The 18,412-nt window shown below is 47.4% G+C and overlaps 1 protein-coding gene across 5 annotated transcripts in view; it reads left to right on the top strand.

Moving 5' to 3' along the window:
• The window catches only part of LOC117347756 (copine-5-like), a 226,218-nt gene that overhangs the window by 70,113 nt on the left and 137,693 nt on the right, over positions 1-18,412 (top strand). For all 5 annotated transcript variants that reach the window (XM_033919106.1, XM_033919105.1, XM_033919107.1 and 2 more), the window contains exon 3: positions 3,038-3,084. In XM_033919106.1, coding sequence (XP_033774997.1) covers positions 3,038-3,084 — 47 coding nt within the window. The remainder of the gene's footprint in view (positions 1-3,037; positions 3,085-18,412) is intronic.

Here is an 18,412-nt window from a genome sequence, read left to right as displayed (position 1 = left end):
ATGCATATTCATTGGGGACATCCCAAAAACCTGACTGGATTCGGCCCTCGAGGAGGGACTTTGGAGACCCCTGATCTTGATACTCTTTGGGGATTCCGCATGGAATGTTGCACTCTTTGGGGTTCCAGAATCTTGCTTACTCTGAGATAATGGAATGTTGGTACTCCTTGGGTTTTGGCCAGGTATTAGTAACCTGGATTGGCCACGGTGAGAATGGGCTACTGGGCTTGATGGACCATTGGTCTGACCCAGTAAGGCTATTCTTATGTTCTTACATGAGCCAAGTATAGGACAATTAAGCCATTGTAACATCACTGATGAGGTTGGCTCTGAGACACTGTGGAATGAGGCATTATGACATCACAATCTCAGCTCTGGAATGTTGCTCTCATTGGGGTTCCAGAATCTTCCTATTCTTTGAGTTGCTGGAATGTTGCTACTCCTTGGGTTTTGGCCAGGTACTAGTGACCTGGATTGGCCACCGTGAGGACAGGCTACTGGGCTTGATGGAACATTGGTCTGATTCTTATGTTCTAAAGGCTATTCTTATGTTCTAAAGCAAAAGGCTATTCTTATGTTCTAAAGCAAAAGATAAAAGAAATTAAAAGAATAAAATTAAAATATACAAATAAGTTTAAGAGAAAATCCCTAGACCAGTGAGGAAATCTGTCCTGGGGACCTCCAGCCAGTTAGATTTTCCAGGATATTTGCAATGAATATGCACGAGGTAGATTTACATGCACTGCTTCCATCATGTTTTTAAATTTGCACAATAATATTTTGAATAATGCATGACCAAGCGCCGAGTTATTTGAATTCACTTTGTTCCATTGTCCTCACTGAATAGATCTCTACATACAATAAAAACTCGCGCTCTTCATTTTCCATCAGCTAAGCTGCTAAATTGTAAAATAATTTATACTTTTGCATTTTCACACCAAGCTGGAATGCTCTTCCTTTATACATTAGATCTGAGACCTTTATTGTGAAGTTTAGCAAGCTATTGAAGGCTTTTTTTTAATTCAAGAAGTTGTTAATACGATTAGTTTCTGATTATGTTAGTGTAATTGCAGATACGTGCTGTGCAATTCACTAGAAATGGCTAGTTAACTTTTGTTGTTATCTGCACTGAACTTATCGACTTGCAGCCTATGCGTAGTAATTTTTTCTCCAAACAGAACCCTAAAGCCATCGGCTCAATGTGCGGCGGCGGCGAAGAAAGCAAATAGGATGTTAGACATGATTAAGAAGGGGATCACGAGTAGGTCGGAAGATGTTATAATGCCACTTTACAGAACAATGGTCAGACCACACTTAGAATACTGTGTCCAACACTGGTCTCCGTACCTTAAGAAGGATAAAATTCTGTTGGAGAGGGTGCAGAGGCGAGCCACGAAACTAGTCAAAGGCATGGAGAATTTAAGCTACAAGGAACGCCCACGGAAAACTGGGACTGTTCACCCTCGAAAAGAGAAGACTTCATGGGGATCTGATAGAGACTTTTAAAATATTAAAGGGATTTGATCAAATTGACCAGGAAGCAGCATTACTGACATTTTCAGATGTGACACGGACAAGAGGTCATAGCCTGAAACTGAGTGGCAGCAGGTTCAGGACAAATGTCAGGAAGTTCTGTTTCACACAACGAGTGGTGGGGCGCTTGGAATGCAGAAAATACAGTGCTGGGTTTCAAACGCAAGTCGGATGCGCACCTTCTTGCAGATCATATTGAGGGATACGGGAAGTCCGGGTCTCCAAAAAGGAGCACCTAAATGGGCCTCTGCGTGTGCGGATCGCCGGACTAGATGGACCTTGGTCTGATCCGGTGAAGGCGTTTCTTATGTTCATAGCTCTGATGTTAATCCATGCGGCATGTTCATTAGAAAGTGCATGTTTCTGTCCTTCTACCACTACTAGTTATCACTTCTATAGCGTTGATAGGCTTACGCAGCACTGTATATTTTGACATTTAGGCCCTCTTCTATCAAACTGTGATAGCAGTTTTAGCGCGGAGAGCTGCGCTGAATGACCCGCGCTGCTCCCGACGCTCATAGGAACTCGATGAGCGTCGGGAGCAGCACAGGCCATTCAGCGCCGCTCTCTGCGCTAAAAACTGCTAGCGCAGTTTGATAGAAAAGGCCCTTAATAGACGGTCCCTTCTCGGAAGAGCTTACAATCTAACACGGACAGACAGACATGACATATAGTGTTGAGGATGCAGAACCTAAGGTGAGAGGAGTTAGGAGTTGAACGCGCTCTTGAAGAGGTGTGCTTTTAACTTGGACTTGACCACTGCCAGAGACGGAGCCTGCCGTAGGGATTTGGGCAGTTTGGTCAGGGAAAGAGTCTGGAGTTGGCAGAGGAGGAGAAGAGCACAGACAGGAGCGACTTAACCTCTCAGCGGAACTTGCGGGGTGGAACATAGGGGGGGAGATAAGTGAAGAAAGATAGCGAGGGGCAGCCGAGTAAGTGCATTTGTAGGTCAGTAAGAGGAATTTGAATTGTATTTGGAAACAGATAGGAAGCCAGTGAAGTGACTTTAGGAGAGGGGTAACGTGACCATAACGGCTCATGGAATATGAGCCGTGCAGCCAAATTCTGGATGGATTGAAAGGGAGGAAGATGGCTGAGCGAAAGACCTGAGAGTAGCGAGTTGCAGAATCTAAGCGCGAGGTGATGATGGCATGGATAAGGGTTTTGGTAGTGTGCTCGGACAGGAAGCTTCTGATTTTGGTAATATTATAGAGGAAGAAGCGGCACGTTTTAGCGATATGTTTATATCTCTGCCTCATTATATAATCAGAGTAGATTACGTTATATAATTTCCTTATTGCATTTCTTAGTACCTTGACTTTAAAAATTGTGCCTCTATTGTAGACAGATAAATCTATTTTTATTTTTTTCCCTATCATTCACAAGTTTGTTCTTTGAATGTAAAAGCCTTATTTGATTATAAATAAAAAGGTTTTTTTAAAAAAAAATAATAAGCCACCATAATAAGCTAATAAATTCCCGTTCTTTTTTTTTTTTTTTACAGTGTGTGTCCTCTACACTCAAGGAATAGAGACTAAACAGTGGAGAGAGGTAAGATAACATTTACCACCCTGTAAATAATGACACCCTGTTAACCCAAAAAGTTGTTAACAAGGGAGCTGATATTATGGGCTCCTTTTACGAAGGCGCCTCCTCTTGAGCAGGCAGTAGTTTTTCGCTATAGCACTTTCGTAAAAGGAGCCCTATGTTTGCTGGAAGATGGGTGGGCTGGGATGTGGCTAGGGCTCAAAGCCTGAACTTTCTAATCACAGTCAGGTATTAACCCGGTTCCAATAGACCAAGGGCTAACCATTCTCAGGCAAATTAAGTTCATTTTATTACATAAGTACAGAGATCAAGATTTGGATTTACTCACCAAGGTCTCCTCGGAATTTAAGAGCAATGTGCATTAAAATAGAACGTATTCATTTCTGTAAAGTGCCTGGTTGTTGGTTGTAAAGTGACATAACATAACATAATATCGCATTTCCATACCGCATAACCATAAGTTCAGTGCGGTTTACAAAAATTACATAATCTACAAAAAAAAAAGGCCATAGATGACTGCTCGAACAAGTACGTAGGGAAAAGATAAGACTTCAATTGTTTCCTAAAGTGTTCATAAGAGTGAGAAGCAAGTAACGGTGAACAAAAGTCTTGGTCGTGAAAAGCTGCTTGAAATGAAAGCAGATGATCGTGGCATTTCTTGCCTTTGCAGCCTTTGACAGAGGGAAATACAAACGGAGCACAACGGCAGATTGGGCAACCCTCTCCTCGTTGGGAGACCCAGAGTAGGGTTACCATATGGCTCCATCTGTCCTGCCTTTGGCAGTTCAGAAGCTTTCCCTCTGCTACTGCTTCTCGCCTGAGTCGGGGCAGGAAACAGTAGCAAAGGGAAAGCTTCTGGGCCACAAAAGGCAGCGCATTTACTTCACTCGTGCTGCCTGAAGAATGAAAGAGCGGCTGCAGTGATGGATCCCACCATCTCTCCTTTTTTCTTCTCAACAACCTATGCAGCATCTCTCTCCCTCCTTCCCTACCACCCCAGGGTCCACTCTTGCTCCCTTTCTCTTCCCAACTACCCTCCTATCCAGTATCTCTATACCCCCTCCCTCCACACTACCTCTTGGGTCCAACTTGTCTCTCTTTCTTTTCCCTCCTTCCATCCCATTGTTCACCATATCTCTCCCTCTCCTCTGTTTCCAGGCCCATTATTTCTTTCCCTTCACCTCCCACCATATTCAGTCCGGCATATCCCCTCTCTTTGAACCCCTTCTCCCTGTGTACTTCAAGAACCTTTAGGTTTAGGGAAAACAGGGCAGGCCCACCCCTCCACTGATGTAACGTCCTGTTTCATCTGATATGGACCGCAGCAGAAGAAAAGTGTAGCAGAGGCCATGGGCAGCCTGTTAGAATCGCTGCAGTGCTGGCGATCCTCTGAAAAACTGTAATTGGTTTTTAAAGTTAGACCAGGAAGGCCAGGGTGACGCCGGACAAGGATGGAGGCAAGGGGGAAACATGCCGGTCTTTGGGAGGCCTCCTAAAGCCGCGGGGCAGAGGGCAACTGGTGCGTCTGCAGTCACGTGTGGTCCCCAAAATATTAGGGGTGCTTGGGCACCCACAGCATCCACAGAGCTGGTGCCTATGTCCTCTGCGATAGAAGGAATTTTTCAACATTTCAGTCTTTAGAAAAGTGGCATTTGTGGGTTTTCTTATCACCTGTTTTCCTAATAAGCACAAGGCCCGAGTGTTCTGCAATTCAGTGGCTATGGAAAGGGTCACAAAATCCAGCCCTATAGCCCTTCATTTTCTGTGAAGTTACCGTGGAGACTGAGAGCCAGAATATTAGCACTTAGGGTGGCTGCTGTGTCTCTGCCACTCAGTATACATCTCAGCTGCTTCTGAGCACAGCAGGGCATTGGGCTTCAGTTGTATCTTCTCTACCTGCTTCCAACAGGCATGTCTGCTTCAGAGCAGATACGCTGGGCCGGACGTAGTTACTCATGGAAGTTGGAGACACATCCGTGGCTCTCCCATGCTCCACCCACATGGAGGAGTGGCCTCGTGGTTAGAGCAGCTGCCTCAGCCTCCCTGACAGTGTGAGCTTGATCCCACTGCAGCTCTTTGTGACTCTGTGCAAGTCACTTAACCCTTCATTGGCCCAGGTAAAGTACCTGTCTAAAATATGTAAACCGTTTTGATTGTAGCCACACAGGAAAAGCGGTATATCAGGCTTCATCCCCTTTATGCCTCCTTGCAATTATGCGTGATACCATTTACATAATATAATTTGAGAACTTCTGCTCCGCAACATTGCCCGGTAGGCTTATTGCGAATTACAAAAATGGGAACATAATATCCCTGATTAAACTTAATATAAATTATAGCAGATTCCAAAAGAGAAATTAGACTGTTATAGTCTTACCAAATACCATCTTCTCATTCTAAGGGCTCCTTTTACAAAGCCGCGTTAACGGCTTTATCGCACACAACTTTTAATCACGCGCTAGCCAAAAAAACTACCTCCTGCTCAAGAGGAGGCGGTAGTGGCTAGCGCGGCCGGCAGTTTAGCACGCTCTATTACGTGCGTTAAACCGCTAACGCGGCTTCGTAAAAGGAGCCCTAAATGTTAAAAGTAGTGCTTAGTGCACTTATGTGCATAAGTGCTGCTTTTCTGTGCACTTACGCATTCAAGGTGTGCATAACTACTTACACTCAATTATTTTTCAAATTTCATTTATAAGGCAGTATGCAAATGTATGCAAATCTTAATTACTGCTGAATATTTAACAATTATCCACAGAATTTTCAATCTCGGGGGGGGGGGGGGGGACATTAACATTGACAGGATCCAAAAACATGTCGGATAATTATAGAGGTTTCCCCTATATAGCGAGAGGATGGTATCAAAGCCAAACTTCGCAGAGGGTTGTAACCTGTACAGAATGGCAGGTACAACTTTAGCCACCTTTCTGGGCAGATTAGATGAACCATAGCCGGCTTTGAATTTGGCGTTAGCTGGTTAATCGGTCAGTGACCATCTAAGTTGTTATAGAATTACCTTGTTACTGGGTAGTCTTCAGATTCTATATACAATGGCGAGCATCAGACGCCAGAATTTGCATGCAGATTCAACATCCGTGCACAACATAATGAGCTAACGGGCACCAGTTGGTATCTAATTGAAGCTGAGCATGGATCTCCCCTGCACAATATTCTATTATCCCAGGACAAGCAGGCAGCTATTCTTGACTGATGGGTGACGGCACCGACGGAGCCCCGGTACGGACACTTTTAGAGTGATTGCACTCTAAGAACTTGGAAAGTTCTCGTAGGCCGCACCGCGCACGCGCGAGTGCCTTCCCGCCCGACAGAGGTGCGCGGTCCCCAGTTTCTTAGTTTCCGCGGAGCTAAGAAGACGTGTGTTCAACGGCTGTTGAACATATTTTTCGATTTTTTGCCTTCCACGCTCGCGTAAACCGTCTGGGAAATACTATTTCCCTCATTTTTCTTTATTTTCATTGTTTTAAAAAAAAAAAAAGTTATTTTTTCTTTCGTTTCGGTTTCGCCCCAGCGGGGCCTATTGCCACCATCGAAGCCTCGGGCTTCGATTTGGCTGAAGCCGTTTTTACATTCATGCCCCCTCAACCCGGCTTTAAAAAGTGCCAGCGGTGCGCTCGGCCAATTTCACTCACAGACCCGCACAACTGGTGTCTGCAGTGTCTTGGCCCTGACCATCGAGCATCGACCTGTACCCGCTGTGCAACTTTAAAGAAAAGGACTCTTAAAAACCGCCAGATCCAACAGCGGTTACTTTTCGGCGCCAAGATGTCCGATTCCGCTACACCGGCACCGACATCGGTCCCATCGCAGTCGGCACCAACTTCCTCGATACCGCGCCGGCATCGTACCCTGCAGTTAAGCCGGCTAAGAAGCCTTCCCCGCTGGAACGTCCTCCGGTCTCTACTGCAGTGAGCCCAATCCTGCCGACCGTGAGACGCCAGCGGAAGCGCTCCGCTCTGATCGAGGTCAGCCCCTCGACATCGGGTTCCTCTTCGGAGTGTAGAGCGGCACCCAAGGTACCGCAGAAGAAAAAAGCGGTACCGGTGCCTTCTTTAGATGAGCGCATTGCTGCCGTCTTGCAGGTTCAGCTCAAGGAACAACTCCAGCAGCTGCTCCCTGCTCTTTTGACCCCGAACCTTCCGGTCCCGGTCCGGTCTGAGCCGCCGGTACCGATAGTGGAGCAACCCCTACTATCTGCATCCACTGCTTCGGTACCGGTCCACTCGGCCTCATCGACATCGATGCCGGTCCTTGCACCGGAGTCGAGACAACATCAGTCGGTGCAGACCTCGGCACCGTTGCAACAGGTAACTTCTCCCGGTACCGTGTCGATGAGGTCGGGTAAGTCAATACACAAAACCCGACACTTAGAACCCTCAACTCCAGAGTCCCGGGATCGTACATCTCATATCAGAGATCCTGATCTGTGGGGTGACTCTGAAGAGCCTTTTCTTTCTGAGGGTGAGTGTTCCTCTGAAGAAGATGACTCTGCGGTACCTGACCCTTCATCTAAAACCGAATCCACATCTTTCACATCTTTTTTAAAAGATGTGTGATTCCATGTCCATTCCCTTGGAGGCTGAGTCTAAAAAGTCTAAAGCCTTTTTAGATGCACTTGACTTTGACCAGCCTCCCAAGGAATTCTTGAAACTCCCTCTACATGACATCTTGAGGGAGACTTTCTACAAAAATCTAGAGACTCCCTTAACAATTCCTGGAGCTCCACGTAAGCTAGATTCTTTGTACAAGGTGATTCCTATCCCTGGATTTGATAAGCCTCAGCTACCCCACGAGTCATTATTGGTGGAATCTACCCTCAAAAAATCTTCAGGAGCTAGTGTGTATGCTTCTGTACCTCCTGGCAGAGAGGGCAAAGCCATGGATAAATTTGGTAAGCGACTCTACCAAAATGCAATGTTGGCCAACAGATCTGGCAACTATGCTTTTCATTTTATTTGAAACATCTCCTTACCACCATGGCTGCATTTGAAAAGTACCTTCCTCAACGAAAACAACAGGCTTTTCATCAATGCTCCTCTTCTCTGTTCCAACTTCGAAAATTCATGGTTCGATCCATCTATGATACCTTCGAACTCACCTCCAGAGCAACAACTATGTCTGTGGCCATGCGTCGCCTTGCCTGGCTTCGGGTATCCGAGCTTGATGTTAATCATCAAGATCGGTTAGCCAGTGCACCATGCCTGGGGGATGAGCTCTTTGGGGAATCCATGGACTCGACCACTCAAAAGCTCTCGGCTCATGAAACACGCTGGGATACTCTGCTCAAAAATAAAAAGAAGCCTTCTACCACACGGCCTTTCAGACAGCAGTCAGCTTATCAGCGCCGCTATGCTGCTCGACCATTGCAGACAACTTCCCAGCCACCCAGACGTCAACGTCAACAACAACGTCAAGCTCCTCGATCACAGCAACAGCAGCAGCCTGTGAAGCCACCTCCACAGCCAAAGTCACAGCCCTTTTGACTTAATTCTCCAAAGCATAGCCAGTGTTCATATCTCCACCCACCTACCTCAGCCTATAGGTGGTCGTCTCTCTCTATTCCTCAGCCGGTGGGAAGTTATCACTTCGGACCAATGGGTCCTCAACATCATCCGCCACGGCTACTCTCTCAACTTTCAAACTCTTCCGGCCCTAAGCCCACCAAAAGAGTCTGCTTTGAACACTCCTCAGTCTGCACTCCTTATTCAGGAAGTTCAATCCCTCCTTCTTCTGAACGCCATAGAGGAGGTTCCTCTAGATCAGCAGGGGCAGGGATTTTACTCCCGTTACTTTCTAGTCCCCAAAAAAACAGGAGATCTCAGACCAATTCTAGATCTTCGCGATTTCAACAAATGTTTGGTCAAGGAAAAATTCAAGATGCTTTCTCTAGCTACTCTTTACCCTCTTCTCAATCAAAACGACTGGCTATGTTCTCTCGACCTCAAAGAGGCATACACTCACATACCGATGGATCTGAATTCCAGACAGTATCTTCGATTCATGATCAATCGATGTCACTACCAATACAAGGTACTACCCTTCGGTCTTGCCTCCTCCCCAAGGGTATTCACCAAATGTCTCATTGTGGTAGCTGTATTTCTTCGATCTCACCACCTTCAGGTCTTTCCTTACCTGGACGACTGGTTAATCAAGGCCGTCTCATTTCAATTAGTTCTCCTGGCCACAAATCAAACTTATTTCTGAAAGCGATCTACATTCAGGGAGAACAGAATTCTTTAGCAGACAAACTCAGCAGAATTCTTCAGCCCCACGAATGGACTCTCGATCCCTTGACTCTACAATCCATCTTCGCTCAGTGGGGCACACCTCAGATAGACCTCTTTGCAGCTCCCCACAATCATCAGCTGCCCCAATTCTGCTCCAGACTCTACTCTCCTCACCGTCTGGCAGCGGATGCCTTTCTCCTGGATTGGTCCAATCTGTTCCTGTATGCTTTCCCTCCTCTGCCGCTCATGTTACGAACCTTATTCAAACTCAAGAGGGAACGAGCCACCATGATTCTGATTGCTCCACGGTGGCCCAGGCAACATTGGTTCTCCCTTCTACTTCAACTCAGTTCCAGAGATCCTTTTCTGCTTCCACTGTTTCCATCTCTGCTTACGCAACATCAGGAGACCCTTCTGCATCCCAACTTCCAGTCTCTACACCTGACAGCTTGGTATCTCTCGGGCTGACTTCACATGATTCTCTTCTGTCTCAGCCCGTTCGTTTTATTCTGGATGCTTCTAGGAAACCAGCCACTCTGCAATGTTACCATCAGAAGTGGACAAGGTTTTCGTCTTGGTGTCTTCTTCATCACCATGATCCCAAGTCTCTTGCTGTGGAAACCTTGTTGGATTATCTTCTTTCTCTGTCTGACTCTGGCCTCAAATCTACCTCCATCAGAGTCCATCTCAGTGCTATTGCTGCTTTTCATGAGCCAGTCCATGGGAAACTCCTTTCAGCTCATCCCCTGGTCTCCAGATTCATGCGAGGTCTTTTCAATGTAAAACCACCTATTAAAGCACCTCCTGTGATCTGGGATCTTAATGTGGTTCTCTCCGCTTTGATGAAGCCTCCGTTTGAACCCTTGGCTACAGCCTCTTTCAAGTTTCTCACTTGGAAGGTACTTTTCCTCATTGCTCTCACCTCTGCCAGGAGGGTCAGTGAGCTCCATGCACTAGTTTCTGACCCACCTTTCACAGTCTTTCATCATGACAAGGTGGTTCTGCGTACACATCCAAAGTTTCTCCCTAAGGTTGTCTCTGAGTTCCATCTCAACCAATCTATTGTACTGCCTGTTTTTTTTCCAAAACCTCACTCTCATTCTGGAGAACAGGCTCTTCATACTTTGGACTGTAAGCGGGCTTTAGCTTACTATTTAGACCGTACTAAGCCCCACAGATCATCACCCCAACTTTTTCTGTCCTTTGATCCGAATAAATTGGGACGTCCTGTTTCTAAACGTACGCTGTCAAATTGGCTTGCTGCGTGCATTTCATTCTGCTATGCTCAGTCCGGACTGACACTGGAAGGTTCTGTCACGGCCCATAGATACACTATGGCAGCATCTGTAGCTTTCCTCCGCTCCACGCCTATTGAGGAAATCTGCAAAGCTGCTACTTGGTCCTCAGTTCATACTTTTACATCTCATTATTGTCTGGATGCATTCTCCAGACGGGATGGTCACTTCGGCCAATCTGTTTTGCAAAATTTGTTTTCCTAATGGCCAACCTTCCCACCATCCCTCTTTTTGTTAGCTTGGAGGTCACCCATCAGTCAAGAATAGCTGCCTGCTTGTCCTGGGATAAAGCACAGTTACTTACCGTAACAGGTGTTATCCAGGGACAGCAGGCAGATATTCTTGCGTCCCTCCCACCTCCCACCTTTTTTGCTCACAATAAAAAAAAGGGAGTATGGCCAAGCCTGGAAGTAACATCAGAGGGGAGCACCGAGGCTGGTGTAAGCAGCAGGTTGGCGCTGCTGCCCGCGCTGGTGAAGAGCTAGAGGTACGGTGGGGGAGGAAGTGAGGGCACGCGGGTGATGGGGGAGGAGTGGGAAGGAGCGGGGGGACGGAGAGGAGGAGAGGTGCCAGCGGCCCCACCAAGAGGGTGCCTGGGAGGGGGTCTACCCCCCCTTCCCCCTCTTACTATGCCACTGAACTCAGGGCAGCAAAATAGCTAATCTAAGTATATCTACTGGATAAGCTATTCAGGCAGTAGCTGGATATTGCTATTCTCTCACAGTGCCAAACATTCACTGGTTGAGCTTCTGCCTCTGCACCCAGAGGTTGTGAGATCAAATCCCGGTGCTGCTTCTTGTGACTGTGAGCAAGTCACTTAATCCCACAAAGCCACAAAAAGGCAGTGTCCAAGTCCCCATTCCCCTTCATCAAGCCCAGTATCCTGTTTTCAACAGGGGCCAACCCAGGTCACAAGTACCTGGAAGAAACACAAAGAATAGCAACATTCCAGAGCAGAGATTGTGATGTCATAATGCCTCATTCCACCAATTCCTAAGAGCCAGCCTCATCAGTGATGTCACAATGGCTTGATTGTCCTATACTCGGCTCACATAAGAACAAGTTGCCATACTGGGACAGACTGAAGGTGTGGCTCACTGGTAGAGCTGCTGCCTCTGCGCCCAGAGGTTGCGAGATCAAATCCTGGTGCTGCTCCTTGTGACCCTGATCAAGTCACTTAATCCTCCAGTGCCCACTGCTGTGAAATACCAAAGCCAAAAAAGGCAGTATACAAGTCCCCATTCCTCCTCCTATGTCCAGTGACAGGTACAGCTGCTGAAAATCTAGAGAGCCAGGCCTTGTAGCACCTCTAAGCTACTCAGCTCTGCACTTATTTTTATACCCTTGTGTAGTGGGACCCAAATAAATATGTACCGGACTGTTTTTTACCCATTGAAACATCTTAAAATTACACCAAGCAGAGAACTGAAAAACCTGGCTTGGAGCAAAGTATTCCTACTGGATGTAAGTTAGTGACATAAGAGCACTATTATCCACTCTGCTGGAAAAAGTAAGCTTTTTGTCTTGAAAAACAGAAATTTTGAGCTAAATGTCTTCTGCCAATTTTCAGTCCGTGGTAATCTAATCTAATCTTCTATTTATCCCAGGACAAGCAGGCAGCATATTCTCACATGTGGGTGACGTCATCTACGGAGCCCCAGCGCGGACAGCTTTTCAAGCAAACTTGAATGAAGTTTCAAGTTTGCACACTGCACCACGCATGTGTGTGCCTTCCTGATCCACTAGAGGGCGCATACCCTCCTCATGGTCCTCAGTTCTTAGTTTATCCCAGGACAAGCAGGCATGATATTCTCACATGTGGGTGACGTCATCTACGGAGCCCCAGCGCGGACAGCTTTTCAAGCAAACTTGATTGAAGTTTCAAGTTTGCACACTGCACCACGCATGTGCATGCCTTCTTGCCCACTAGAGGGCGCATCCCACCTCGTGGTCCTCAGTTCAACTTTTTCCGCGGAGCCAGAAAGCCCTGTGGATTTTGAGCTCCAAAACTTTTGCCTGCCTTTCTTCACCGCGTTTGTTTTTCGATCGCTGTGATATTTCTTTCTTTATTTTGTGTCTTTTCCGTCCGTTCGGAATTTAAAAAAATATATATATATTTTGTTTTTCGTTGGGCTCCGGGGGCTCCCGGCAGCCCTGGCCGCGGAACGTCGATCGTTCCCGGCCTGTTTCTTTGTTGATGTCCCGTCCTGTGACGGGCTTTAAGAAATGCAGCCGGTGTGAGCGGCTGTTGTCTATCACTGACCCTCACCGGTGGTGCATCATTTGCCTGGGCCCCGATCATCCTACGGCCTCCTGTGACCGCTGTGTGACTTTTCAGCCCAGAGCTCTCCGCCGCCGTCGGGCGCGAATGGCGGAGCTATTTACACCTGACCCCGCGTCAGTGAAGGCCTCGATGTCGGCCTCGGCTTCGGCCCCGGCCTCGACATCGGCCTCGGCGGCCTCGGGGACTTCGGCTTTTCCTCAACCCTCGACCTCGAAGTCGACGTCGGGGACCAGACCCGCCTCGGGTAAGTCCTCTTTTCCATCCCCTACAGGGTCTACAAAGAAGCCATCCTCTACTCCGAGCAAGGCGGGTGGGTCATCCTCGGCCCCGCCTCATGCTTCGGCCGTGCACGCCCCGAGGGAATACTCGAGACCGAGGTCGCCCTCCAGGGAGCCTGCACCGTCCTCGGACCTCCCGACTTTCGTCGGGATTCCGGCCTTTCAGGACCTCCTTCGCTCTCTGATTTCCTCAGAGCTCACGGGGGCCCTCGAGCAGCTGCAGCGGGCTTCGGTCCAGGCTGCCTCGACCTCGGAGATTCCGGCCTCGACGGCTTCGGCCTCGGGTGTCGAGGCTCCGTTGACCTCGGCCTCGGTATTACCCTCGGCCTCGGCCTCGGGAGCGCAGCCTGAGCATAGCGTGCGACCCCGCGACAAGATGCGCCGGGTACGGCGCATATCTTCCTCCTCTTCCTCGAGGTCCTCCCGGGGCTCCTCGCCCTCGGCTCGGCCTTGGACGAGGCGCCGGCCGAGGAAGCCGAAGCGTTCCCGGGGCTCTCCTCGGCGACGTGCTCGTTCCTCGCCGCTCGGGGGCGAGGCATTGCGGGTGTCGGAGTTGCGCCTCGATAACCCGAGGCTCCTCCGGTCCCCGGCTGGTCGGGGTTCCCGGGACTCCTCGCCGAGGAAACGGGAGACTGCCCGAGTTCCCCGGACCCCGTCCTTGTACGTGGTGAGCGTGTTGTCGGGGGAGCGGCTGCCTTAGGAGAGGAGAGAGAAGTCGCACGCATGCTCATTCAAGATGGCCAGTTTAGATGGGAGCCAGGAGAGCACTGACGGAAGGCAGAGGCATCGCAGAAGCAGGAGGGCAGCCGCATGGGGACCCCGAGGAAGGAAGGCAACACTTTGGAATTGCTTTGCAGCACCCGCAGGCAAGTTCTTACCCCTGGGCCACCATTGCTGAGTGCTCGTTTATCGGGACAGTGCTCGGTTTACGAGACAAAAGTTTGCTGAGTGTTTGCTCGTCTTGCAAAACACTCGCAAACCAGTACACTCGTAAACCGAGGTACCACTGTATTCTGTTGGAGGTTCTGCGGGAAGTAGACCATGCTTTGGAGAAGAATTGGATGAGAGGCGCCGTGGAGTTTCCGTAAAGTATACGGTGAATGATGCATGCAGTTTTGAAGGTTATTCGTGATTGGATAGGTAGCCAGTGCAGTTGCCTGATGAAGTCTGTAATCGAGTCATATTTTCTCAGAGTTGCATGAATGTAATCAGTGGTTTCAAAGCCTCTGACAACTAGAGGCTGGGGTCAGGCAGAAGATGTGGGGTGGTGGTGGCGGCCACAGGGGGAAAGGGAAGAGAGGGACCTTTAATGCTGGGCCACATCTGGGTCTTTGGTGTACCCAGAAGTATGCAGGTGCTGGCTGGTATTACATGTTTATGCCCACCTATCTAACTGGGCAAAGACAGAACTGTTTTTTGTAAGGTCTTACCTGTCCTGCACTGGCATTGAAAATCGCTGGATCCCACATATCTTCCCGGTCTGTCTTGACTCCACCCATGGACCACCCTGGTAGTCAGAGGAGATATTCAGTGCCACTGAATAAGAACATAAGAATTGCCGTACAGGGACAGACCTAAGGTCCATGAAGCCCAGTATCCTTTTTCCAACAGTGGCCAAGCCAGGTCCCTTTATTTCTGACAAGTCACTTGACTCCCTATTCTCCTCGGAGGAATCTTCGTTCCTCTAACCAGCATTTATTGTTCATTCTGTCCTTCCAACAGATGTTTCTGAACCTACATAGAGATTATGTTTTTTTTCGGTAATGGCACCTACACTCTGGAACTCTCTTCCGCTTTATCTGCGTTCTGAAAAATCCTTTCAGGCATTTAAGCCTCAAATGAAAGCTTGCTACTTCAAGATGGCATTTGATCCCGATTCCTGATAATTTTTTCTGCCTTACGGTTTTCTGACTTGGCTCTTGATATCTAACCTTAATTTACCTCCCTTTTTGTTCCATTCCTATATGTCTTTACCTTAAGACTTTGTAAACTTTCTTGCCGTCGTTGCCTATCTGTGTCAAGTCTTTGTTAACCTGTCTTTGTTTATTCCCTGTTTGCTTGTTATGATTTTTAATTATTCCCCGTTGATTAGACTTTTTTGTCAGTATAGTGTGGTATATCAAATAAACTGTAACTGTAGATCCCAAGTAGTAAAACAGATTTTATGCTGCTTATCCTAGGAATAAGCAGTGGATTTCCCCAAGCCATATCAATAATGGCCTACGGACTTCTCTTTTAGGAAATTATCTCCTCCTGGCCCACTGATTGGGGCTCAAATGAGCAGAAGTCTTCTGCTCCAACCCCTTTAAATATCTACTCCCTTGTTTACGTTTAGACCATATGTAATATCTCTCAGTGAATGAGTTTGATGATATTGTGCATCTTATAAGAACATAAGAATAGCTATACTGGGTCAGACCAATGGTCCATCAAGCCCAGTAGCCCGTTCCAGGTCACTAGTACCTGGCCAAAACCCAAGCTGTAGTAATATTCCATGCTACCAATACAGGGCAAGCAGTGGCTTCCCCCATGTCTTTCTCAATAACAGACTATGGGCTTTTCCTCCAGGAACTTATCCAAACCTTTCTTAAAACCAGCTACGCTATCCGCTCTTACCATATCCTCTGGCAATGCGTTCCAGAGCTTAACTATTCTCTGAGTGGAAAAAAATTTCCTCCTATTGGTTTTTAAAGTATTTCCCTGTAACTTCGAGTGTCCCCTAGTCTTTGTAATTTATGACGGAGTGAAAAATCGATCCACTTGTACCCTTTCTACTCCACTCAGGATTTTGTAGACTTCAATCATATCTCCCCTCAGCCGTCCCTTTTCCAAGCTGAAGAGCCCTAACCGTTTTAGTCTTTCCTCATACGAGAGGCGTTCCATCCCCTTTACCATCTTGGTCGCTCTTCTTTGAACTATTTCTAGCACCACTATATCTTTCTTGAGATAAGGAGACCAGAATTGAACGCGATACTCCAAATGAGGGGGCATTATGACATTCTTAGTCTTGTTAACCATCCCTTTTTTAAAAAATAATTCCCAGCATCCTGTTTGCTTTTTTGGCCGCTGCCGCACACTGGATGGAAGGTGTCATCGTATTGTCTATAAAGATACCCAGATCCTTTTCTTGGGCGCTAACCCCCAAGGTGGACCCTAGCATCCGGTAACTGTGATTCAGGTTATTCTTCCCAAAGTGCATCACTTTGCATTTGGTTTATCAGCTGCCAGGAACCTGCAGGCATTGAGTCAATCAGACCAGCCTTATCTTCTTATGTTCTCTTATTCACTGGATTAATAATTGCACCATTCCACGACATCAGACATTTCCCTTATTCTTTCTGAAATGAAATGAATGAGATTGTAAAACAATTCTGACTATGATATTATTAAATGCTCTATGACTAGTGAATAGAGACATTTATTAGATTAGATGAGACATGAGAAACGGTCCCGGCCTGACTCGAGTTCTCTTGCCCAGCCAGTACTTGATAACGTTTCTTGTACCAAAGGAAATGTTAGTCTTATTATTGTTATTATTAATAAAATAATTTGTTATACTGTCTGTACCAAATACAAGGCCGCGTTAGGGCCTTAACGCGTGGAATAGCACGCGCTAGACCTTAACGCCAGCATTGAGCTGGCGTTATTCTAGAAGTGTACCGTGCGGTCATTAAGTGCGTGCGTTAAAAACGCTAGCACACCTTTGTAAAAGGAGCCCTAAGTGGTTTATATTCTAAAACAAAATCGATGTACAGGAAAGGAACTCCATTGTCTAAACTTCCAAAAATATAACTTACACTTCTGAACAGCAGTTACATTGTTTTATTTCTGTGAACACAGTCTTGCACAGATGTTTTTGTCTGCAGAGTGTTGCAGAATTTATATTTGAACCACTTTGTTGCATGGCAGCCGCTCATTCATGGAAGCCTAAAAGCTGTGGAAACTTCCAAAATGAGGTTTGAAGCCCCTTTGCAGACGTTTTCACTTTTTAGTATACCTTTTTCCCTTTCGTAATTTCCCTTTGTTCTCTTTTCTATCGATACATTTATTTATTTGATTTATTTTCTTTCCCGTTCTCCCCAAAGAGCTCAGAATGAGTTATAGGTTAACATCCGCTATAATAATACCCTTAGTGCACATGCACACTTCAGTTTTTGTGACTCGGTGCGTCTGTAGCTCTGTGGCCGGCAGAATGTTAAAGGATGCGGTGTTCGGGGCTGACATTGGGGAGAGAAGGAGGTGGCAGTGGCTACTGAGCTACGGAGCTAGGGGAGGGAAGGCCACAACCACTGCCACTCCCTGGTCGCACGACCTTCTCCTCTGCCTCTACTCTCCCCTCTGGGTCAGAGCACCGTTGCAGCTCGCAGGAGCCGCGCTCTCTGCCCGCCCAGCTGCGAATCAGCACTCCTTAGCTCTGAATTTGTTCATTGGGCGGATCAAGGATGAGCATTTGTTTATTTACGCTGGAGGCTGGTGGCGCTACCGCAGCGGGAGGGAGGGGAGGGAGGAGGGAAAGAGACAGACAGAAAGAAAGAAAGACAGACAGCGGCCAAGGAGAGAGACAGAAAGACAGACAGCGGCCAAGGAGAGAGAGAGAAAGAAAAGGATGTTAAGCGGTGTAGAGAGTGTGTGTGTGCATGGGGTGTTAAGCAGTATAGAGTGTGTGTGTGTGCGTGCTTGTGTGTGTCTCTCTCTGTGGGTGTGTCTGTGTGTGTGCAGAGAGTGTAGAGTGTGTGTGCATGGAGTGTTAAGTGATGTAGAGATTGTGTGTGCGTGGGGTGTTAAGCAGTGTAGAGTGTGTGTTTGTGAGCATGCATGTGTGTGTGTAGAGAGAGTGTGTATCTCTCTGTGGGTGTGTCTGTATGAGTGTGGGGTGTTAAGCAGTGTAGAGAGTGTGTGCCTGGAGTGTTAAGTGGTGTAGAGTGTGTATGTGTCTCGGTGTGTGCGTAGGGTGTTAAGTGGTGTAGAGAATGTGTGTGTGCGTGGGGTGTTAAGTGGTATAGAGTGTGTGTGTCTCTCTATGGGTGTGTCTGTGTGTGTGCGGCATGTAAAGCAGTGTAGAGAGTGTATGCGTGGAGTGTTAAGTGGTGTATAGTGTGTGTGTCTGTGTGTAGAGAGAGAGTATGTCTCTCTGTGGGTGTGTCTATGAGTGTGGGGTGTTAAGCAGTGTAGAGAGTGTGTGCATGGAGTGTTAAGTGGTGTAGAGAATGTGTGTGAGCGTGGGGTGTTAAG

This window comes from Geotrypetes seraphini, chromosome 13 (assembly GCF_902459505.1).
Source record: "Geotrypetes seraphini chromosome 13, aGeoSer1.1, whole genome shotgun sequence".
In the NCBI taxonomy this organism is placed as follows: Eukaryota; Metazoa; Chordata; class Amphibia; order Gymnophiona; family Dermophiidae; genus Geotrypetes; species Geotrypetes seraphini.
Note: the sequence above shows the minus strand (reverse complement) of the source record. Positions and strands in the feature narration are given on the sequence as shown.